Below are 24468 nucleotides of genomic sequence, written 5' to 3'. Positions count from 1 at the left end.
GTTGAAACATATGCTTATGAGATGGGCCTTATCATTGCATACGACTTAGATATGCAAATCTAACAAAATCAGTACGTAGATTTTAATCTCCAACCACGGTTTTTAGGTTAATAACAGCTCTTCCTGAAACGAGTCATTGAAGGAACTTATGCGACTCTCACTTATCTTCCTCGTCAGGAAATCATGATTCCATCGGACCAATGGCTATTTTATTTTGTGAATGAAGAATGTGATGTTAACAAGGCAACATGTGCATTTGTAGAAAGACAATACACAAAGACATCTATTGTGACGAACACCAAGCCACAAGGACATAGCCAAAAATTGATTTTGTTATGATCTAATTTTGTTACTTCATTGCAATTCAACAAGCGGATCTTTATGAGCTACTAACGGACTTAAAGTACAAATGTGTATAAAAATGCCTATAAAATAGCGCTGTTTTCTATGAGTAAAATAGCGTTTTCAAAATGTACTTCCATTTATAATGAAACACATCAAACAAACTTGTCAAGTCTGTGCTCGGTAAGCATTAATTTTCATTCTACAGTCACGTGAAATAGGTCATGAGAAACAAGATTTGTTGGAAGGGTTATAAAACGCGAAACATGTTAATTGTTCTGGTGTTGATCTATAGGGAAGTTTAGTCGAGAAACTATTCTACTGGGTATGTTTGCTAAAATGCACAATTTGCGTAAAAACACCATGAACATGAAATCCTAATGGTAAGAAAAGGCGGATGACAATTAATAGTGACACGAAGTGAAATGTTTCTATGTGTATCAATGACCGATCTGGAAATCTAATACACGACGTTCTATTTTTAAAAAGCGCCAAAGTAAGTTCAAATCTAGAAAGTACAATAGTACATCGTTATATAAAAGACAAAGTTCGAACGTATCTGACGATCAGAAGAAAATACAGCTCTGAAATATCTGACGATCACAAACAAATTGACTAATATTATATAGGGCTCAGCCCTTGGTGTCGCGCCAGGCGTTGAGATTAAAAATGTTATTTGTATCGATTCATGATTAGTAATCATAAAGGATAAAATAGAATTAATTGTTACTTTCTATATACGTTTGTACAAGTATGACCGGTTTACCCTCTGATGACAGTTCACGTACACGATGTCAGACCCTGTAGGTATAGATTTTCTGTTATGTGTAAAAACGTTTGACATAAATTTGCAATTTTTACCATGATTACTATCTATTGTGTTTAACAAGGGACGTATTGTGCCATCATTAACTTTGCAATAGTAACTGTACCGCCCAACTTCCGATATTGTAAGCTGAAAACCAGCGTTACTTCTAAAAACGGGTAAATTTTGCACATAGTTATTGACACAGAGGGCGCCTTTCTAAGATTCAATCCCAGCATTCTTTGCGAATGTTCTCGTTCATATGCACGACAGTTTTCTCTCTTCTTTTAATTTTTAGGCGTGATAAGAAATTTTGTATCAGCGATAGGGTGGATAATAATAATTACTCGCTAATAAAAAGATATATTTTATTAATGGCATGTTATAAAATAATAGAGAGCACGTTTCGAATTTGTTTATTTACGAGCACTCAAAAAACATGGCGGCGCCCACGAAAGAAGGGTACACTTCCGGTTACTCGCATAGTATATTATGAATACGCGCATGCGTAGTCAGTAAGCCGCTGGCGTGACTATTGGTAACATTTTTAATGCTTTTAAACACCTAACCGAATTCTGAAGTCTCGAGTAATACTGTGAATAGAAATTGCGTTTGATTTGTGAGACATATAAACCATAAAAAATATCGGTGAAAAACATACGTGTTACCATGATTAAAAATACAGTACAACAGAAAATGCAATGAAACGTCTTACACGATAGATAAAACTACACCAAATCATTTACGATAGTAACATGGACGAGGGAAATTTAGAATACAGCCTAGAAAAATACAAGAGTGTCAAAACATTTGGGAAAAACCCACTTTTTGAAAGAATCGTTATATTTGGATAATTCTATAATACTTTGTATATTTGATTAAACTAATCCCACAAAACATCATAATCTGAAAATATCTACATCTGTAATAGAGTACCCAGCAAGAGTGTGGAAAATGGAATTACGTATGTGACTAAATGGTGAGAAATAAAAGTGTAAACCAAAAATCAAAAAACTATCAACATTTCTGCATGTCATATAGTGACGTTCAGGTATAAACAACGTGCAGCTATGGTGTATCGCGTACTCACGTGATAACAAATATTAGTTCTTGAATGCATCAGTGATTATGCTGCGTTCAAAACAATGATCATAGCTGCCTGTGCAACAAGGACAAAGTAGATTGAATAGAAACCCCCAAGTTTACAATCCAATAAAATGTCTTCATATACAGTCTTTAATAGCGGCAAAACTGTCAAACTCTCAGAAATACAGTCAATTACAAATGCTAATATGTTACGTCTTCTTTGCGCTGAAGCCGATATCAAGCCAACCTTTAAGGTTACCAGCCTGACGACAGATATTGCAATAGCGCCACCTATCAAGGGCCACTATACTAGCTCAATTAAGAGTTCCAATGTGAACTGTCGGTTGTACATCTCATAAAAACAGACACGTTTCAAAATGAAAAAAAAAAAAACAACACGGTACTAAAATCTATTATGGGTTCTGAATCAATAACATGATCTCAATGGTTTTTTATACTTGAACGGCGGCAAGATTTTGTCTAGGACTTCTTTCTACGGTGTAAGCTATCTAATGAGTAAAGCATGGCTCACACTCAAGACACCTGAAAGGTTGCCAGCTGAGGTATGTGTGGATTTACTCCTGGAATTTTATAAATCTGACGATGTTACAAGAAATCGGAAGGAATTATCCTGACCAGGATTAATAGCACAAGGTACGTACATTGTTCAGGTAAGATCTGATGAGTTTCTTTCTTGAAATCGAAACAAATATGAGAAGATTTCACAGCGATGCTTTGATGAAATACAACTGCCATTGCAATGATGTACAGAATTAATAAATTTATTCTGTGAACATGAAAATTTAAACCGAGCACTTTGATAACCACTTCATGAACTTAATTACATCAAGACGTGAATTTCTTACCCAAACATGACCAGGAAAATGTGAACATTGCTCAGAGAGATGAAGTTATTTGTATTCTCAAATAAAATCAATTTCATGATTATCACAATTTCTGTACAATTTTCAAAATCACTTTAAATAATTACAAAATATCAACTGAGGTCTTCAATTCTATGATTTTCAAATCCTTACATGACGTAAAACAATAACCCCAGTATGGCCTGGAATTATGAACATTTCTCACAAAATGAAATTATTTGTATTTTCTGTGTCAAAACAAATATATCAAATCAAACTGATCACAATTTCTTAACATTTTACAAAAGTCGGTCTTTGAAAATTATACAACATTTCAACTATGGCTTCAAATTTACATTATTGGATTCCTTACATCAACATGCAAATTCTAACCCCAACATAAGTAAGAAATTGAGAATAGTTTCTGAGAAAAATGACATTATTGGCATTTGTTAACGTCAAACTATTGCACAAAGACGATTACAATTTTTGCAAATTTTACAAAAAATACACTCTGAAAAAAATACAAAATTCCATCCAAGGATTTTAATTCCAATTGGAGTCAATTTGTGATATCTAAACGAGAAATTCTTACCTAAACTTGGTGACAAAATCAGTTAATTGTGTCAGTTATGGTGACAACATGTTTGTAAGTTGTTAAGTTGTCCAGTTGTATATGCTGCAGTGTGTGCATTTACTGTCTTCTCAGATTTCTTACTTGTTAATGACCTTGACAGTGTGATGACATCTGAATAAACTATTCTACCGTCTGTAAACACTGCAATGTAGGAAGGGTCTCCATGTACAGTTACAGTTTCCTGGTATTCACCCTTTCTATCAAATTTCACTATCCGTCTATCATCTGCCACATACATATTGTCTGTATTGTCAACTGTAACTCCCCATGTGGTCTCTAAGTGATTACTTCCAAATTGATTCAATATTTCAAGATTACTGTCCAAAACATAGATACAATTTTCATAACCCTGACATGACACAATGAGTTGGTATTTGCTATTCATCATCAGAGAGTATGGCTCACTGACTTTTTGACTTAAAATAATGTCCCCATCTCTATTACATGTTATTACACAGTCTGCATCGTTGTCTGCTATGAAAACATTTCTGTCTTTATCAACAAATACACCAGTTGGGTACTTCATTTACCCATTGCTATGATTTGTTTCACTCTACTCTTTGCATCACTAACTACGATGCATTTGTTGCCATAATCCGCTGTGAAGTAGTCACCATTGTCTGCCAATTTTGTGTCTTGTGGTTTGAAATTGTGAGGTAAGCCATGAACTGTGACAGATGTTAAATCTGTGCAGTGTCTGCTTTTACTGTCTTCACACTGCCAGGCTGGTTATCAACTCCTCTGTCACAGACAACTACATGTCCATTCTGGTTTATTGTCAATCCATATGGGTTAAAGATTTCTCCTGATGATTCCTTACCATCTCTCGACAATAAAACCCTGACAGTGTTGGACAATAGTTTACCTGTAGGTGTAAGGTAACAATTTGCAAATGTAGGTCAAAGGTCATCAGCTGATAAAAAAATAGTACTACCATTAAAACATGGTATTTGACATAATGACAATTCTTGAAAAGCTCTTTGGAAATGACTAATTAAAATACTAAAAATTGTACTAATTAGCATTTTTAATTATAATTCACCGTGAACAATATTTGGGCTGGTTTAATGTATTTTCAACTGTCGATAATTATGGTTGATCTGTTGATAGGTAATGATGCAAGTGTTTGGCAGTGTCAGTGCCTCTCTCCTAGAAAATTGTGTTGCTGTGTTAGTTGCTTATTCGCTTAATAATACGGGTAGTTTTCAATCAGGTTCGAACCCACAACATACAGCATCAGTCGCCTATCGGAGAGGCCACAGAGAGAATCGCTCGGCTAAATCTCCACTCCCCAAAAGAGTGGTTCAATAGCCGGCTAAGTTGTTACATTTTTCTGACTGAGACCGCTCCACACGTGTAGAGTTCGTGAAGCACTCATGCACGCATTCTCACTATCACACACGCTCACACAAACTTTATCGAAGCAAAGCAACGAATACATCACTTTAACTGGGAATGATAGCCTCGGGACAATTCTGTCCACCAGCAGAGCTATCAACTCAGGGTAGAAAATACGGCTAATCTGTATTTATGTCACATACATGCTACAGTGAGAAATAGTGACACTAGTTGTGCTGCTGAGAGATTAAAATTCTACTTTCACAAAACTATGTACTGTACAACTATATACGTACTATGTAATACATCATGAACAATTTAATGAAACGCATTTTATTAATATCTTTCAGAGTGATAAGGACTGATTGGAGAACAATGAAGATCACTCCAGTGAGATAATCTTTCACAGTCATACTCGTTATGATGAATATGCAGTTGAAATTCTACTTGAACTGTGAGGGCAGTATTGATGATGCTGAATACAGAAGGAATAACAGCTGTCAAAGTTTCAAACTGATGATGATGGAGATTCTGATTAACTTTTAATGATAAAACTAGGGTTCAAATTTTACTTGAACTGTGAGGGCAGTATTGATGAGGTGACTACAGAAGGAATGACAGCTGTCAAAGTTTGAAACTGATGGTTATGGATATTCTGATTAACTTGAAATGATAAACCTGTAGGGTTAAAAATTATACTTGAACTGTGAGGGCAGTATTAATGATGCTTACTACAGAAGGAATGACAGCTGTCACAGTTTGAAACTGATGGTGATGGATATTCTGATTGACTTGTTATGATGAATCTGTAGTTGAAGTTCTCATGAACTCTGTGGGCACTATTTATGATAGTAACCACAGAACGAATGACAGCTGCCAGTTTAGAAACTGATGGTGACTGTGATGGATATTCTGGTTAACTTTTTATATGATATAACTGCAGTTGTAAGAATTCTGTTAGGGTACTTGAACTGTTAGGGCAGTGTTGATGATGGGGACAACAGAATGAATGACTGCTGCCACAATTTGAAAGTGATAGTGATTCTGATATATATTCTGATTAACCTCTGATGATCAATCTGGAGTTGAAATTCTAATGGACTGTGAGGGCAGTATTGATAACTTTACTACAGAATGGATGACAGTTGCCACAATTTGAAACTGATTAGAAAGTGATGGTGGTGGGCACAGCTTTGAAGAATCATAGAAAGTGAAGAAAATGAATGCATGTATTAAACATTTAGGATGTAGAAATGATGGGCCTGGTACAGGACTCTGATCCTGTGTAATGACTGTGTCATTTCAAAGTTAACATATTGCAGTTGGACTGTCGTTAAAGTACATTTCTTCCGATTGAAAACTAGCCGTATTTTGTACACTGGGTTGGTAACACTGCTGGTGGACAGAATTGTCCCGAGGTTATCGTTCGCCCAGTTAAAGCAATGAAATTCGTTTCTTCGCTTCGATAAAGTGTGTATGTGCGATGTATGATAGTGAGCATGCGTGCTTGAGTGCTTCACGAACTCTACAACGTGTTGAGCGGTCTCAGTCAGAAAAATGTAACAACTTAGCCGGCTATTGAACCATTCTTTTTTTGGAGTGGAGATTTAGCCGAGCGGTTCTCTCTGTGGCCTCTCAGCTAGGCGACTGATGCCGTATGTTGTGGGTTCGAATCCGATTGAAAACTAGCCGTATTGCTTTGAGTATTTGGACTTGGTATACATGATGGGTCTGTGTATGCGTAAGTGGTGCTGTCTAGTTCATCTACAGCTGCTTCAACATCAGAAGAACATTTAAAAATCCCTTTCAGTGTTGGTGATACGGTGGTAATATGGTACTGAACTTTTGATGTTTTCTACTAAATGATTTTTTTGTGATAAGAGAATTTTCAGATCTTAATAACGACACTGAAAGCTCATAGTCTTGTAGTAAAAATGATATTAAGTACAGATTTAGTAAGTAACTGTTACCAATGAATTACTGCCACAACAGTTTTTTAGCTGTCACGAAAAAGGGGATTTGTGAGATGATAGATGTCCTTACAATGGACATTGGCAATGTATGTATAAATGGATGGATGGATGGATGGACAGATGACTGAATGGATTGATTGATGGATAACTGGATAAATGTATGGTAGTCCCGATGTCTGTCTGTCTGTCTGACTGTCTTGATTTATTTATAGATTTCTGTCTGAACTGATAAATGTCTAGATGGATGGATGGATGTCTGTCTAGATATGTATATCGTGATGGATGGATGTCTGTTTGTCTTGATTGATGGGTGGATGTTTGTCTGGACTGATGGATGGATGGATGGATGTTTGTCTGGATAGATGGACAGATGGTCGTCTGTCTGTCTGTCTGTCTCTGAGTTGATGGATGGATGGATGTCTATATGGATGTCTGTTTGTCTGGATGGATGGATGGATGGATGTCTGGATGCATGTCTGTCTGTCTGTCTCTACCTTTATGGATTGTTGGATTGGATGCCTATCTGGATGGATGGATGTATTGAGTGTTTTTGCCTGTCTGTCTGATGGATGTTTGTCTGGAATGAATGATTTATGATTAAATGTCTGTCTGGACATGGATGTCTGTCTGCCTCTTTGGATGTCTAGATGTCTGTGCTGTCACTGTGGATGGATGTTTGTCCGGATGAATGGATGGATTGATGTCTTGTTGTTCTAATGTATGTCTGTCTTGATGCATGTCTGTCTGTTTGTACTGATGGACGGACGCACACACACACACGCACGCACGTACGTACATACATACATTCATACATACATACATACATACATACACATACATACATACATACATACATACATACATACATACATACATACATACATACATACATACATACATACATACATACATACATACATACATAATTACATAATTACATAATTACATAATTACATAATTACATACATACATACATACATACATACATACATACATACATACATACATACATACATACATACATACATACATACATACATACATACATACATACATACATACATACATGCAAACTTATGTATGCATGTATATATGTATGTATGCAAGCATGTATATACGTATGTATGTGTGTATGTATGTATGTATGTAAATATGTATGTATGTATGTATGTATGTATGTATGTATGTATGTATGTATGTATGTATGTATGTATGTATGTATGTATGTATGTATGTATGTATGTATGTATGTATGTATGTATGTATGTATGTATGTATGTATGTATGTATGTATGTATATGTATGTATGAAGAATCATAATAGAATCCACACAGATGACTGACCATAAGAGTGCTGAGATTCATCTACATGCTATCGAAAACATGTAGTTAGTTGGATAAAATAATCGCAATCATACCAATCCATAATCCAACAACACTAGGTCAAAATTTGTAAGACAATAGTTGTAAACATAGACACAAAACAGCACAGAACAGACAGTAAATAGACGGTACACAAACAAAGTCAAATTCATGAAAGAAAGATATATGGACCTCTGGCCAAAAGACCAAGAAGTGATGTCAGGTGTTTCGAAAATAGTAAGCGCATCCTGCCCCACATGTGGCACCCGCCATATATCAATCTGTAAGTCAGATAGGTAGTGGTCACTAACTAAGGCCCCATGTCACCGATGCCATCAGTGATCATTTGTCGAAGAGAGATATCGTATTTATCAACCAGCTTGCGATACCTGCCAAAAAAGCGTTGAATGTAGAGACATTGTGGATAATTAGTTTAAGAACATGCTGTTAAACAATAGCAGTAAAATTCAAAGGGGTAAGTTTAAGAACTCTTGATAGATAAACAACTGTAGGTGATACTGAAACCAAGTCTACAAGCATTCTGAAGGATTATGTTGCCTTATACTGTTTTACTGTTCGAAGACATTACGAAGTATCATGTCAATTAACTGCTTATTTGTATATTGAATGACTTTTCACAATCAGATTGATATGTCAAGAAATAGTCAAACGAATTTCAGGAAATATGTTGCAGACGTCGAGTTTAAATTTATTTAACATTTGAATGAAGACATTTATCAGTGTCACTCAAATTAATTGCTAATTGCAGTTAATGAAGTTCCTAATTAGTTGGCAATGTCAAGAAATACAGCATTAAATTTTATGCAACTTGGTACAGATGTTGATTTTTCAAGATTATTGACATACTGTGCGAAGATATAAAGCGGTATCATGTCAAGTGATTGCTTATTTGCTGGCTGATGAACTTTCATAATGAGTGTGATATGTCTAGAAATGCTTCAGCAAATTTGATGAAACGTTGTACAGATGTTGATATTCTAGTAATGTTATGGCATGCAAATATATGTATTAGTATCATGTCAATTAACTGCTGATTTGCATATTTTAAGAATATTCGTCATTAGGGAGACACGTCAAGGTGTGGTTCATCAAATTCATGAAATTGGTATAGATGTTGAGACCACATTGCTTTAACATGGAATAAAGACATTAAGTTAAGTTAGCAGTTTCATGTTGGTTAATTTTTAATTGACATGTTTCATTAACTTTCCTAATTAGAATGGTATGTCTAGAAATACGTCATCAAATTTGATGAAACTTGGTAGATATTGATCTCACAGTGCTACCATTCATTGACAATGATGTAGAGAAGTACACATCAAGTACACATAATATCCATTAGGGGTGGACCATTTGATATCCTGGGGGGGGGGGCTTGGAAGATTTTGGGGGAAAAAAAGATGCCAGGTGGAGTTGCTCGAAAAAAAAAAATCGGCTTTAAGTGGCTGATGGAAAAAACAATTATGGACCATTGCGACTCGGAAAAAAAAATCTTGGCAATTGTTCGATGCACACTGCAGCATCAATAAAAATCAAGCAGTAGCTCTGGAGTTTTATAAAGCATAAACCATTTCAAGCTTGAGGAACAATAACTGAATATGAACAATTGTACAGTATACATGACCTTCTGATTAGAGGAAGTATGCTGAAATTGAAATTGCCACGGTCCCTCCACAGTGTTTTCCAGAAATGTGTAAATCTGAATGTATGGATTTTGTCAAAATACCACAAGAAGAGAGACAGCCTGCCATGAACTGGGTCAAGTGGACTCAGTCAGTCAAGTGGACTGTTCAACTTGCTAATATCACTCAAACCAGGACACTTGTCAGACAATGACATATTTTTTCAAGCACAAGTAAATGCCAGCAGTGTTCTCCCTGAATAAGGTAACAGGGGCGTGGCGCCCTCCTGTAAATTCCGAGCGCCCCTTGCCAGAAATGAAAAAGATTTATTTTTTTTAAAAATAAAATAATAAAATGTACGGGGGAAAAAAAGTTGACAGTGATTTACGAACAAAATGCAAGCTTGAGCGTCGATCCTGCAGGCTGCAAACGTAATTCTCATCAATCTTGCAAATCTCGCGAGTTTGTGATGTCATCCGAGATCATAAGCCCATGTGCAACTCATTCATTGATGGCAGCCATATTTGCATGGCACAGGCCGTAACGTTAGCCACGGTCAGTCCCTCCACAACACAGTAAGTGAGGCTACCCACAATTCTCCATGATCTGTACACACAGAGATCACTCACTGAACTGAAGCAAATTTCTTCTGTACACAGAACAACTCGGTCCATATTTCAAAATTCAACATTGTTCTGATAATCATAATTTTTTGATTACTCACTGTGAATAATGAGAAGATCAACCCCTTTTTCGCGGAGGGGATAGTAATTTGTAATTTGTCAACATAGATTTTTGACAGCCATACACAATATTTTCAAGGAAACTAAGGGAATAAGTTGCATCTGTGTTGGCAAAAGAAAGGATATTGATTTTTTAATGTTCGTAATAAAGGAAATTTGCATGTCTGACAGGTGGTATGATGAGACCATCTTAGTTGCTGATATCTTTACCTTGACAAGAGTACAATTTTAGCACCTCCAAACATCGACTTTGCATTCAATTTACTCTTGAATTTTAAACATAATCAATAATTTGGAACATAGTTTTAACAAATAATCCTGAACTTAAATTGTACTTAAAATTGTTAAGAAACTGATAAAATTGAAAAAGCCTTTAGCAAAAAATGTCTGAGTGAACAAATCAAGGGGAATTGTGGGTAGGCTCACTTACTGTGCATAGGGGCCGTGCATTAGGTAACCGACTTAGCTGTATAAACATGCCTAGGAACTTGAGGGTAACCAAGGACAGCAGAGTACTCTGAAGTTTTTATAGGAGGTTAGAATTTCGCTTGTGTATTCCTTCCCAAAGCAAAACGAGCTATTGTTAGACTCGATCGGACGTGTACGTGTATCAGGCTGATAACACATTAGCGTAAGTGTTATGGTGATAATTTTGACATCGATGAATAAATGTATGTCTGTCGCTATGTTTTCGTTTCCAAAAATATAATCTTCATTGAAATCAGTGAACTGGAGTAAAAGTTATAAAGTTAAGATTTCTTTCCTTTGATCTTTTTCATATGAAAAAATCTGAAAAAATACTCCCAAGTGCCACCAAATAACACTATTTTGATCTCTGTTTTTCAAAAGCTCCTATGGCAGGAGGAGGGACACCCCCCTCCTGACCCCCCCCCCCGCGACCGCGTTACGTCTTTGCCTCTTTTAACAAAATCCTGGGGAGAACACAGTGCCATAAATGTACATGATTTTACAAATATATGTAGGATACCATCATCTCTTCTGATGACACCAGTGATGTTCTCAGAAAAGTTTTCACTGTAAGTTTGTTAATGCTTAATGTAGAACTCAGTAATCAGGTTGTTTGATTTGTATTTTCAGTGTGTTACCCATGGTATAAATAAGATCTATAAACTGATATTTTTGTAAAGTGAATCAAAAATGTACATGTATTTACATATCTTTATTTATTTTCTTGAATATAGTCTGTGTGCGATAGAACAGCATCTTGTTACTGGGTGTGAAAAACCAAGCAAACAAACATTGCACCGAAATTTGTTTAAAAAAAAATATATCTCGAAGAAGGAAAGTGAAAAAAAGTTGCCAGCATATGCCCTGTAGAAAAAAAAAATAATTCATGGTGAAGCAGGTGGGGAAAAAAAATAATGGCTCTCTACCAATCTTCCAAGCCCCCCCCCCCCCAGGATATTAAATGGTCCACCCCTTAGTTGAGTTACACGCACTTGTCATCACAATTGGGTATAAAGTGGTCTTTTGGTGAATTTTGCCTAGATTTTTGATGTTGACATGTCCCTAATAATAGGCCGTCGACGAGTCTTTGCAGATTATAACTGGACTCGAAATGGTCGAAAAATCGTGCACATAGCAGCCTGCACACGGATTCAGTTGCTAATCTATGGCGTTTTCCATAGCTGTAGTGATGGAATGAAATGTTCCAAATCCTCACGTACAAGTCTGGTCGGAATACTACCAGCACAAGTATGGACACACAGTATGTTTTGACAGCCGTTAGTTGCGAGCGGTTCACTGATGCTATCGACTATTCATGTACTTATTGAAATTGTACACGGAATCATTCATTTTTATGCAGATTTGGAAACCTTTAAATTCAACACTTTCTGGACGGAGACGCACTGGACACTTCAATTTCACTTCGCAACATACTGCACTTAGACCGAGATATTTTAATAAACGCCCTGGTATTTGACGTACTGACTTCTTTGAGAAGGCCAGTCTATTCAACTGCGGTAGACCACGTCTTTAGATTGGATGCAGTTTACTTTTCAAAACATTAACCATGAACGGAATATTATGATTAAACTTTGCCGACTCATGAAGTACTTCTCGCCTGTATATGTAAATATTACTGACCTCAACGTAAAAGTGAAGTACCAGAGATAGCGACGAGCATTAAGAACAATATACGTAACAGATGAAGACCAATGTACTCAAGTACGTGCAAATATGTAATTGTTTTCATGCAGATACCTACCTCTTTCGACCTGCCTCAACTGTTGATAGACTTTCTTCTGTTCATCAGGAATGTCAGCGTCATCAACGATTGCCTGGATACGTTCCTGTAGACTCTCTTGCTTTGCAGCCAAACTTGCTTTGGCAGCTGTCTTCCCTGACTTTGCCTTTACCAACTTCCTGAATCCCTCTATCACATCTTGTTTCCTTTTTGTAGGAATGTCAAAGTCATGAACAATGTTCTCCACATACTCCATGAGTACATCGCCCTCTATCACCAGCTTTTGATCAGGCTTGCGACTCTTGTCTGGACCAAAAGGCAGAAACTTCTGGAAAGCCACCATTAATTCTTGCTTTATTTCTAGTGGAATATCTACTTCATCGATTATGGCCCCTGTGTTTCGGACGAACTCTTGTCGATCAAAAACCAATTCAGAATGAGAGGCATTCAGTTGTTGTAATTCAGTCTGTATATTGATCCATTCATTCATAAGTTCATCGAGTTCAGATATTCTCTCCCTCTCTTGTTCCACCGACATTGCTCTTAGAATATCTCTGTCTCTAGCTTTCTGTCTTGTATTTGCTTGCCCTATAGTAACAGAGGCCTTCATTCCTTTAATGTCGGATTCCATTTTTTCATTCATCTCTTCGATCGCTTCAATGGATTGTTGGTATATCTCCTCACCTGATTACAAAAATAAACGATAAAAATACGATACTGATTTTGACTCAAATATAATAATCGCGTTGCTTAGAAGAGAGAGAGAGAGAGAGAGAGAGAGAGAGAGAGAGAGAGAGAGAGAGAGAGAGAGAGAGAGAGAGAGAGAGAGAGAGAGAGAGAGAGAGAATAACACAAATATAAGAGCAAAGTATGTGAAATTTGTACTTAAGTTTCAGGCATCCTGCAATCATCAGATAGACATTAGAACTAACACATTCTTAATTCTACACTCATTAATATTGTGGAATGGTGCCTCTTCACCACATACATAGACTTCACACCACAGATGCTTCACAGGTGTCTAGTGAACATGCCTTCTATGTCTCAAAATGATGACTGGTTTTATGTCACAACTTGTCTGTATCTACCTATTTACCTCGGTGTTCGGAACATTTAAAATGGCCAGAGTATTTGATCAAATCATTTAATAGTCCATCTACATCACAAATGTATTTAGCCATCCATCCATCTAGCCATACTATGATCATACATGTAATATAAACATACCCTCTGTGTCTGCTAATTCCTCCTTACATAGCAGATACTCTTCATAGTCTATCGATGTTCCTAATGACAGGTATAGAGCTCCAATCTCATCCAGCAGGCTCTCAGACAGGAATGTACTCTTCACCATCCTGTGAAGACTTCCACTTGAATAGTCACCCATCAAAGACTCCAGGGCTTCCGATGACTGGCAATCCATAATGTAAGAAATGCTTCCTTCTCCTGTTTCGTGTAACCGTGTTCCTTGCCAACGTTGATCTAGTTGTTTTCCTACCAGTACGGTATTATCTTTTGTTTGTTCGCTTGAGTAGAATTCATCAGTAACTTTTCGCACTTTTTGCCTTTTATCGGAATAACACCGTCCGGTTTAACTTTATTTCAATTTCACCTGAATAGACAAAGAAGAAGGATAAGAATGTGCTTTAGTTTAATAATTTTTGCCTGTCGCTATCGCCTGTATGACGTAGTGAAAATAACTACAAAACAAAACAAATTAAGCAAACCAGCCATAACTCAGGTTGTTTACAAAGATAGCAACATAAGCTTACTTCATGACGAACTGCTGCTCCTAGAATTTGTGAAACTTTGCTTATTTTCATTGCATTATATGCAAATTCACAAACGACTTTGACGTTTGCAAGAGTACAATGTAGACATTTTCAATTACAGTGCCTCAGTAGCCCTGACGTTCGATGACTTTTTCATTATATTCCTTTTGTATGTCTCTTTCAAGTTCTTTACAGGGTTGCATTAACAATCTGGGTACACAGTATCGCAAAAGGCGTTAGGGAGTATTCAAGAGTTTTACATTACTTGCAAGGTAATGAATAAAATTGTCAAACGATACAGCTACTGGCCCTAATCTAGTTTCAGCCTAAAATACCGTATATTATCTCTTATTAATGCTTTGACTAAAATAGTTATATTTTCTTACGTCGACGACGCTTTCGCTTGTTTTTCCGTGTCCACAGCTGTTGGGAAGGAGAATCGTGTGACCTTTTTATTTCATGGATATCCTGTGTACCTGCAAAGACAGAATCAGCACGGATCAAATATAAAAAATACCGTTTTGTAAAAACTTAAAATTTGCAAACTTAATGGCATCAATAAGATTTTGTACAAACATAACATCTAAGCCGTTGAAAAAAAATATGACTGACGACTAACAATATCATCTTCATAAATAAAGACCTGAGAAATACTTGCCCAGATGCAGTACATCAGTGCAAATTTAATCTGTACAATATAGCACATATACATCACTGTTTCGTAACAGCAGAGGTCGACAGCTATAAATCTACAAGTTCGATGAAAGATTTTTTGTTGGAAACGTTGAACTCTAATTGTATGAACGCAAACACGCTTATTAAACAAAAAATCCTAAAAAAACATACCCGGTGTATTCAAAATGTTAATACAAAATGCTTTTAAACAATAGGACGTATGAATGCCCCCGCAATGTATCCAAAGTTGGCGAAGAACGAAAGACCCGAACAGAGTCATTTTTGTGGCAAGCTGCTTGAGATTGATGCAATCTTGAAATGAAACATATTGATCTTTCGGGCTTCATCTATATCAAAATGTTTAAAAATTCTTTCTGCTTATCTTATATCAATATCATTGAGTAACAGCTTTAAGTTTTACTTATCCATAATTGTATCTTGAATGAGTACTCGCCAATTTATTTATTTTTCAAGACACATAATAATATTTATATTTTTGCATTGCGAGGCTCTACAGTTATTAAAGTATACACACATACATACATACATACATACATAAATACATACATACATACATAAAAACTACCTGAATTCTGTTCGCCTTGCCTAGTGTGATCATATTTCGATGACTGACCACTTCCAAGTTTACGGAACTCATCGTAATTACAACTTGTACCATCTGAAAAAGCAATAATTTCAGGTGAATAATATTTTCTGAGAGAAATTTTGTTGTATGGTGAATGTATATTGAAAGTACAGGAACACAGATATGGATGCAAACAATTTGTTATTTCATTAATTTTATTCGGTATGTATTTTGCCTAGTCTTATTTGACAGCCTTATTAGATATACACATACCCCTGCGCGCACGCACTCAACAGCAAACATGACAAAGAAACATGTATACACACTTCATAATGCAACAACAGACCCATGTTCTGTATATTTCAAGTCCTACCTTTTACTTCGACAGGAAACGTTGATTCTTTGTTGATATCATCGTTTTCATCAGAGCTGTCTGACATTTCGGCCGTTAAAGCAGCAACGAAGTTTCCATTGCTGTCTTTTAGGTCCTTGACAACCTTATCCTGTATGTGGTCTCTTATGATCTTGGCTCGCTGCAATGCTGTTGGATTTTTCAGCATGACTGACAGTATCCGATCTGTCAAATCCTTCGGATCTCCATTCATATCTACTGCACATTCTTTCGCTTCGAGTTTATCCATGTGTTTATAGACGATCTCATCGCTGTGAGAACCTCGAGGGTAAACCACAGGTATTTCTGCGCTCATGGCTGCCAGAGTGAGGTTGACGTAATTCGTTGTGGATGGCGGTATAAGTACAAGGTGAGAAGACTGCAGTTCACGGTTAAGTTCATCAGTGCGTGTGATGTACGCAGGCATGATCTTTAATCTTGAGCTGCGTGTCAGCTTCTCCACTATCTCCTCTTCTTTACGTGGTGGTATTCCAATAATTTTCCACGCCGGGGGAGTTTTGTGCAGCTCGTAAATATTGTCAGCAACTGTGTTTACCGCATTTATGACGACATCAAGTTTCTTTGGGTCTTCAAATTCGTATCCTTGGACGACAGATAAAATTTGAAATCTTTCACGTTCGCGTATTGGTGTTTTGTCCGATCTTTCAGGCGTTAAGTATTTCTTGTTTACCATTGGAGATAGAAGCTCCTGATTGGTTTCCTCATACAGTCGACTGTATCTCGCGTGTACACCTTCTCCGATAGAAAATGAACATTTCGCATTCTTAAACTCATCTGACATAACTAGCTTCCGAAATTTCACCTCTTCCTCACTGCAGCCAACAATCAAAGGCGTGATATCATCTTTATCAAATAGATTGATCAGATAACAAGACGCCTTTGGAAACACCTTATTCAGGACTTGAAAGGTAGCTTCAGAGGTGAACGCACTGAAGCCAAACACGAATTTGACATTTGCTAATTCTTCCAAATCCGGATAGTGTACGTTATGGTACAACAACCAGTCACGAGTTGGCTCTCTGAATTGCAGTGTGCCGGTCTTTGTTGGAAGTTCAAGAGTGACACCGAGATCTTCTGCCTCCTGTTCCTCTTCTTCACTCGCTTTTAATGCAGTGCAATGGACAGATATGTTCATGTCCTGGAGTAGTTTGATCACTAGATGAGTAGCATCGGTGATTCCTCCATGAATTGACGGTCCCCATCGATCAGATACGATTACCGCCTTTTTTACCATATTCCTAAGAGACAAGATAGATTTAAACTTACAAAGTCCTTTTGTATTGTCACTATAAGCATACCATTTGCTTTGAGCATAATGTGACTGTTCGTTTTCATCGTTTACTGGTTTATGTAAAAACGTGTTTAGGAACTTTGTAATACTCAAAATAACTTTTCAGTATCCATATGATGACCCCCATATTTCAGATAAAAAGTCCGATTCCCTTAAACTACAAAAATGATATGACGGCATACTGCAAAAAATGATGCGACTTAATGTACAACTCCATTCTGAAGTATGTAATTTTACAGGGAAGTGAATCTCTGATGGAAAGAGAAAAATATAAATTTGTCGGTATCATGAAGATTTTATGCAGACGTCATATAAATTACATATTTTGAAATAATTCAAATGTGGGTCAAAACTGGCCTTCGTGCCATTTTATTATGTCGAACTGTAGAGGGCGCAATTATCAAGTCGTATGGCCTTGCGAGTGCTTGTAAAATATTTAAAAGGTTTTGTTTTCCCTAGTGGTCTCGGTTTGTTACATTAGTACTCTGGCAATTAGAAAAGTGTGAATGTAATTAGCCACTCTCAAATGACTTCTTGCGTCATACGTTTAAAGTATTGGACGAGGTATTGAGGCACACTTTGCTTTGTGTCCTCATTTCAAGTGGTTATGGCTTTGTTGAGTTGTAGCATCCGTAATTGTGAAGAATTCACAAATCTAAAGGTGCTTAAAGGTTTTATGGGCTATTATTTCATAATAATGCGATTCGCAAGTTTAAAATGATAAACTCTGTTAATTAACTCATCATGTGGATAATTCCACGAATGGTTACAATTATATATCTACCTTTTAGTCTTAGTTGCCGTTGTACTGCCTCGTCGGCCGCCATTACCATCTGAGCGTTCAGCATGTACACCCCCTCTGCCGTCTGAAGTACTCGGTCTTACGTCAGAGCTTGCCATGTCGACTGGATCTGCGTAAATCAAGTTCAATGTGATCAGCAGCTGAGGCCCAGGAGAATGACGTAACTCTGGTTACAGATAACCAGGAAAAGTCTGAGAGTAAGACACCAACACAACACCCAAATGTGTTTGAGCTGAAGAGCTGGTGACAAAGGCAAACGTAAATTATTAACTTTGACATATCGGCATAAAACAAGGACACGTGAGTCTACATATACATATCTGCAGGGTAATTTCCAACGAATTATTAAACGAGGCTCAACAACAATTATATGCATAATGAAAATTTACAAAACCATTAAAGTTTTAGGGTGCACATGTGTTAAAAACGGGCACTGGCTAGTTAACTCCATTGTGCGCACACATGTATGCGCGCAGAAAATGGCTGGGTGTTTATCCCATACCCTGACGACATAGAAACGTACAGAGACAATCAATCATTCATGATAGCGTCACGTGTCAAGTCAGATATCAATAATACGAACAGTGGAGTGGATGTAGTGGCATATGTGACTGAAAATGGCCAGCACCAGTGTTACTCGTGACTGTACGAGCAAACTTCGCTATTCTCAATAGTACCGAGATTTTTAACAACAGAGTCACAGAGTTGTCCTGCATCGTTCAGTGCCTGTGACGTGCTGCATTGTTTGAATCCCTGACTTTACATTAAACAACACATCAGGTTATGCCATGATCTTTTTATACCTTGATTTCGATTCAAATCTATTTTGGGCAACTAATAAATTGCAGCTCTTTGTTGTTTCGTATATGTCATGAAATACACATCGCAATGCTTTACAACAAAAGGATAAGTTTACGATCGCAGTCAGTGAATATATAAGTTTTCAATAAGAATTAAAAAAACCTGAAAGCTAACTCACTAACTAACGAATGGAGACGAACTGTGTTATCAGATTTGCCAATACACTGCATAACGATTATCAGCGGTTCCAAACTGGCGGGGAAGCAAATACGTACACACTTCAGGCTGAATGCGGATGTTCAAATTCTTCTGTTGCTCAGCAGCCATTCTGATAACGGCTTAACAGACTGCTGACCTGGACAAGGTCAGTCGGGTCATGATATGCTCGGAGAATAGCCGATGTAAGGGATCCACCATTCTACAGACGGTGGTGACGAGAAGTTCAAGGTAACTATCCCTAGACCTTAATTTAACACCGTAAAAAAAGAAACATGACACATCTCTAAATTTTGTCACCATGTATTTTAAAATTTCTGCCAGTGCTTGATAAAATTTAGCACGACACAGTTACTTGCATGTCCCTTAAGCCCTTGTGATCCATGTTTTCGACATAACAAATGCAATGATGTGAGCGCCCTCAGCGTTTGATATCAAGAGGACAGAAGTGTGCTAAAGTAATTCAACAACTGCAAGCTGTCTCAGATATCTTGACAGTATTGATAATTGTTATATTCTCTTTCTTTCATCGAATTCATTAAATCTCGGAATTGCAGTAACAATGTCTATCCATAAATTGCACACATATACCCTGTCACTGAGGAACTCAGTACTTGGTCGTAAATTCACATTTATTATATTTGCACTGATATTGAACACACTGCCGCAAAACATTCCATAGAAGACATCACCTTATAGTTTTACGAAACCATTCTACAAATGTGCTCTGGCAGTTCGCGTATCTCTCCTCCAGTAAAGCTCCCCGTGGGCATGTTTGTCAATTTGCATTGTACGTTTCGTACATGCCTCTCTGTAGAACACAAACAAATACGAACTGAACTTAGAATTCAACTTAAGCGGATAGGCAAACACAAGTTTTTTACTTTAGATTGCCTCAGAGATAAGTTTTTGCAAATATCGATTTCAAACCGTAGTTATAAATATCGTAGTTTTAGCAAATTTACAGAAACGAACGAGCCCGAAAAATAGACGTAGAAACCAGAGCTACTGTACAACTTGAACACCTGCATTCTCAACATCGAGGGCGATCACAGTATTGTCACCATTTTACACATGTACACATCAACAGCCCCATAACTATTCATTACCAGAGAAAGCACAAGCTCAATTCGTTCAGTGACGTCACAGATCAACTTAGCTCAGGGGGAACCCCCAGCTCATTATCTAATTTACGTCATTCAGGAAAACGCGTTCAGAACCTAAATGTCTATGACAGTGTGCTTTCAAGTTATACATTTAAATGCCCTTGTATTGACCTCATACATTTCATTCGACATCGGGACCAGACAACAAAACAAGGGAAGTTACACATAAGTTCGGATTAGTGTTCGTATGTGCGCAGACGTCAGTAGGCGTATTTACGGGTGGTAACACATCTCCGATGACGTCATACTCTCCTTTAAAACACCCTACAGTATCCCGGACATCTATGAGTTGAATTCGCCATTCACGGAATATACCGGTGCATTGCAGGCTAGAAGTTGGGAGGACGAATCGATTTTTGAGTTTTGAAGAAGAGAGAGTCGAGTGCAGATACAAAACTGAGGCGATTGGCAGAGACCAACTTTGCAGTTCGGTTTTGCCTTGCATAACTGTTTGCAACATCATTTCAGAACTACGAAGGATGATTTTTAAACTGAGCAACACGTTGACCCGATCGTTTTAAGAAATATCTTGTTTGAACGGGAGAACTCTTGTATCGTCACATATGGGTTGAGTTGCTGTTTTTGAATTTTTGTTTCTAAGGTAGCGGCATAGGGTTATAATCCGTTGGGGCCAGACATGTAACTTATTTGTTTAACGTCCTCCTACTCGTAGGATTTAGAAGCTACTTCAGCGGACAACAACGAGACATCTTGCTTAATTTTCATCACTTGCTTGTATAATTTTCCACCATTTATACAGTTATCAAGCCGTGACATTTACACCGTCAAAAAATATTTCTTTCACCAGTCATATGGCAGCCGTTGAACCATGTGATAAGCCAATACGGTACATTCTTGAAAAATATAATCACAGAAATATGTATGTATGCGAACACTGTCAAATATTGAAGCTATGATTGCGGGTTTAACTTTTAACACCTTGCAACCTTTTGGAATTCTCAGTAGACACGCAAAACAAAGAATGATTTTTCTTTTGCCTAACTTTTTTTTTCAGTTTACAGAGTTGAAGAGGTCGTGCGAGTGTTGAAGTCACTGGCCTAATAATATGAACACGATATTGAAAGTGGCATGACAGATTTATAATCTATGTGTCGCACCATCACCTCTGTTTATTTGATCTGCCTGCTCATGTGATATACACTTCTATTGCACAGAAGCGAACAAGGTAACTGGGTTGTAACCTTTACTAAGGTCAGTCGGATTGGATCATGATTCAGTTGCTGCATACACGACGGAAAGGATACAACATGTGATATTGGGGAAAATTCAATTGGAATGAAAAATACCATAACAACATTTTAGGATGGTAAAGTCTCGGAAGCAGCCGAACATAGATAAGTGACAATTATTGAAGTCGTAAATATTCTATCCATGTGTCGTTTGTTTCTCCTCTCTTAGAAAATTTCCCTTTCGAACTTTCAAACAAATATCCGAGTCTCCTCTCTTCATCTCTCCTGTTCCTGTCTAACACAAACACGCAGACAGACTCTCTCTCTCTCTCTCTCTCTCTCTTCTCTCTCTCTCTCTCTCTCTCTCTCTCTCTCTCTCTCTCTCTCTCTCTCTCTCTCTCTCTTGTATAAATATTATTGTGCTGGAATATTTTAATATCAACCACAATTTTGATAAGGTGTTACTGTAACTCTCAGATTTCAGCGTCTATATTTTCGACCAGTACCTAAAGGGGAATTGCAATACTTTAAGTAACTGGAGCAGATAGTAAGTTGTCAGTTGTACACACCACGTCAGATCTTCATTTAAACTAAAGAGCGGCTCAAGGTCAGTGCTCAGATTAAAGTACCGAGTTGAACAGAATTCTGAAGAAAGTCTCATCTTAGTCAAGTCTTAGCTCTTCCCGTTCTGTTGATTTGTTCTCTTAAACACATTTCTAAGCTAAAATCATACCACGCTCAAATTTGTGTAAATACTTTGCATTTGATCTGGCTATGTGGGATGCGGTCATTCCAGCAGTAGTTCGTTCACCTCATGTGAGATAGATCATGTCCTCACCGCGTGGAGGACACTATAAAATGTCGGTAAAAGGTCAGATAGCTTAATTCACCAGTGTAACATTAGCTTAAAGCTAGAAGACAGCCATTATTTTCGAAGTAACATCTTTTGTGAGAATTTTCTGTTTCGTAAGTGCTGTCACTTTTTCAAATTAAAAATATCCCAGAGATAAATATATTATCGCCAATTAAATTACAAATATTGGAGACTGTGGGCACTTAAGGGCGACATAGTCATGGTGCGACGTATATCGTAACACATATGCAATCGTTTATCTGAACTCGTGTGAATTTGCCAACAGGTTAAACTTCCTAATTTCATTTCACCTCCTGTTAGATTTTTCAATCGAGTTTTCCTTTTTCAGCTACTCAATGATTTATGTATCACTCTAATGGTTTCAAACAGTTCTTACACACTGGAAATTATAAAAAGTTAATCTCCCCCAAAGTTTTTATGAAAAGAAAACGATATTCATCATATATAATTAGGCTCGACTGGTATAATGACCTGAATTTATTGCTTTAGTGGCGTTTGTCAGCGGCTCTGAACTGGCATGGAAGCAAATACGCTTACACTTCAGGCTGAATGTAGGTGTTCAAATTGTTCTGTCTCTTAGTAGCCATACTGATAACGCCTTAACAGTCTGCTGACCTGGACTAGGTCAGTCGGGTCACGGTCGGAGAAGCAGTCAATGTAATGGATCCACCTTTTGACATTGTTGGAACAATGGGGTGAAGGCAACTATCCCAAGACCTGTATTTAACACCTTAAAATATAAAAAGTCATGTATAGTATATCAATAAATGTGTCAATATACTAGTGCTTGGTAATGTTGAAGCACAAGATAGTTACTGGCATGTCCCTTGAACCCTCAGGATCGATTTGTTTCGAGATAACACATGGAATAATGTGAGCGCCCCCAAAGTTTAATATAAGAAGAACAGAAGAGTTCCACCCGCTGCTTCAATCACGATCAAAGTAACTAGTTTAAGCTTAGGCGGTTGTGTTTGTAATTTCAAGTTGACTCAGACATTTCATAGTACTGAAAATTATGATATCTCTCTTTCTTTTGCCTAATTCATTAAATCCCTGAATTGTAGTAACAATGTAGTCAGCTTGTATCCCATCCAGATATTGTGCACACATGCTCTGCTATTGAGTGACTCTGCACTTGGTCATCAATTTACTCTTATATTTTCATTGTCATGTCATTGCCATTGTCATATAGTCATACAAAACAAAATACCAATATTTTTAAGTTAGCGGGTTTCTACTCAATCAGAGCTCCATGTTAGCTTCCTTGTCTGTAAGCAAACTGCACTCATAATACATACCGTACGTACACTCCCCTCTACAGAAAAAAATAAAAAAAACATTGTCAGGAATTAACAATTAGACTTTGGCGTTAGGTATAAACAAATTTTTACGTGAGTTTGCCTTGAAGATCAGTGCATACAAATATCCAATTCAATCAAAGTTGTAAATGAAGCATTTTTCGTAAGTTTACAGAAACTAACCAACCCGTAAAATAGACAGAGACATAAGCATGCAAGTGAAAGAAGACTACCGTCATGTTATGTCTGTCAACTACGTAGAAGCCTGTGTTTGAGGTAACTGTACGGACACCGGTATTCTCACCATCGACGACGACAACAGCATCGTCACCATCCACAGTCACACACTACATCATCACAAACTCTACAATTTCTAATGACATCA

At 37.2% G+C, this 24468-nt stretch overlaps 2 protein-coding genes and 1 long non-coding RNA gene across 3 annotated transcripts in view; 1 reads left to right on the top strand and 2 right to left on the bottom strand.

Annotated features, from left to right (window-relative positions):
* The first annotated feature begins 2766 nt into the window (after positions 1-2766).
* Positions 2767-24468, top strand: part of LOC139129849 (uncharacterized) — a 77203-nt gene continuing 55501 nt past the window's right edge. Inside the window, exon 1 of the long non-coding RNA XR_011551700.1 lies at positions 2767-2887. This is a non-coding gene — a long non-coding RNA (uncharacterized lncRNA). The remainder of the gene's footprint in view (positions 2888-24468) is intronic.
* LOC139129848 (uncharacterized) lies at positions 2995-13679 on the bottom strand. Its single transcript, XM_070695527.1, has 2 exons — positions 13022-13679; positions 2995-4598 (listed from the first exon to the last, which is right to left on the bottom strand). The coding sequence occupies exons 1-2, from the start codon at positions 13641-13643 to the stop codon at positions 4414-4416; spliced, it is 807 nt and encodes a 268-aa protein (XP_070551628.1). The 5' UTR covers positions 13644-13679; the 3' UTR covers positions 2995-4413.
* Positions 16396-18901, bottom strand: LOC139130248 (uncharacterized). Its single transcript, XM_070695998.1, has 2 exons — positions 18521-18901; positions 16396-17683 (listed from the first exon to the last, which is right to left on the bottom strand). Exons 1-2 carry the CDS (start codon positions 18634-18636, stop codon positions 16396-16398), a joined length of 1404 nt encoding a protein of 467 aa, XP_070552099.1. The 5' UTR covers positions 18637-18901.

Source organism: Ptychodera flava, chromosome 3 (assembly GCF_041260155.1).
Source record: "Ptychodera flava strain L36383 chromosome 3, AS_Pfla_20210202, whole genome shotgun sequence".
Taxonomy (NCBI): Eukaryota; Metazoa; Hemichordata; class Enteropneusta; family Ptychoderidae; genus Ptychodera; species Ptychodera flava.
Note: the sequence above shows the minus strand (reverse complement) of the source record. Positions and strands in the feature narration are given on the sequence as shown.

Coding starts and splice junctions, on each gene's coding strand:
- LOC139129848 (XM_070695527.1), bottom strand. CDS start 13,643: ATGAATGAAAAAATGGAATCCGACATTAAAGGAATGAAGGCCTCTGTT. Junction 4,599..13,021: donor GTTGAGGCAGGTCGAAAGAG/GTAGGTATCTGC, acceptor TTACACCTACAG/GTAAACTATTGTCCAACACT.
- LOC139130248 (XM_070695998.1), bottom strand. CDS start 18,636: ATGGCAAGCTCTGACGTAAGACCGAGTACTTCAGACGGCAGAGGGGGT. Junction 17,684..18,520: donor ACGGCAACTAAGACTAAAAG/GTAGATATATAA, acceptor CTTGTCTCTTAG/GAATATGGTAAAAAAGGCGG.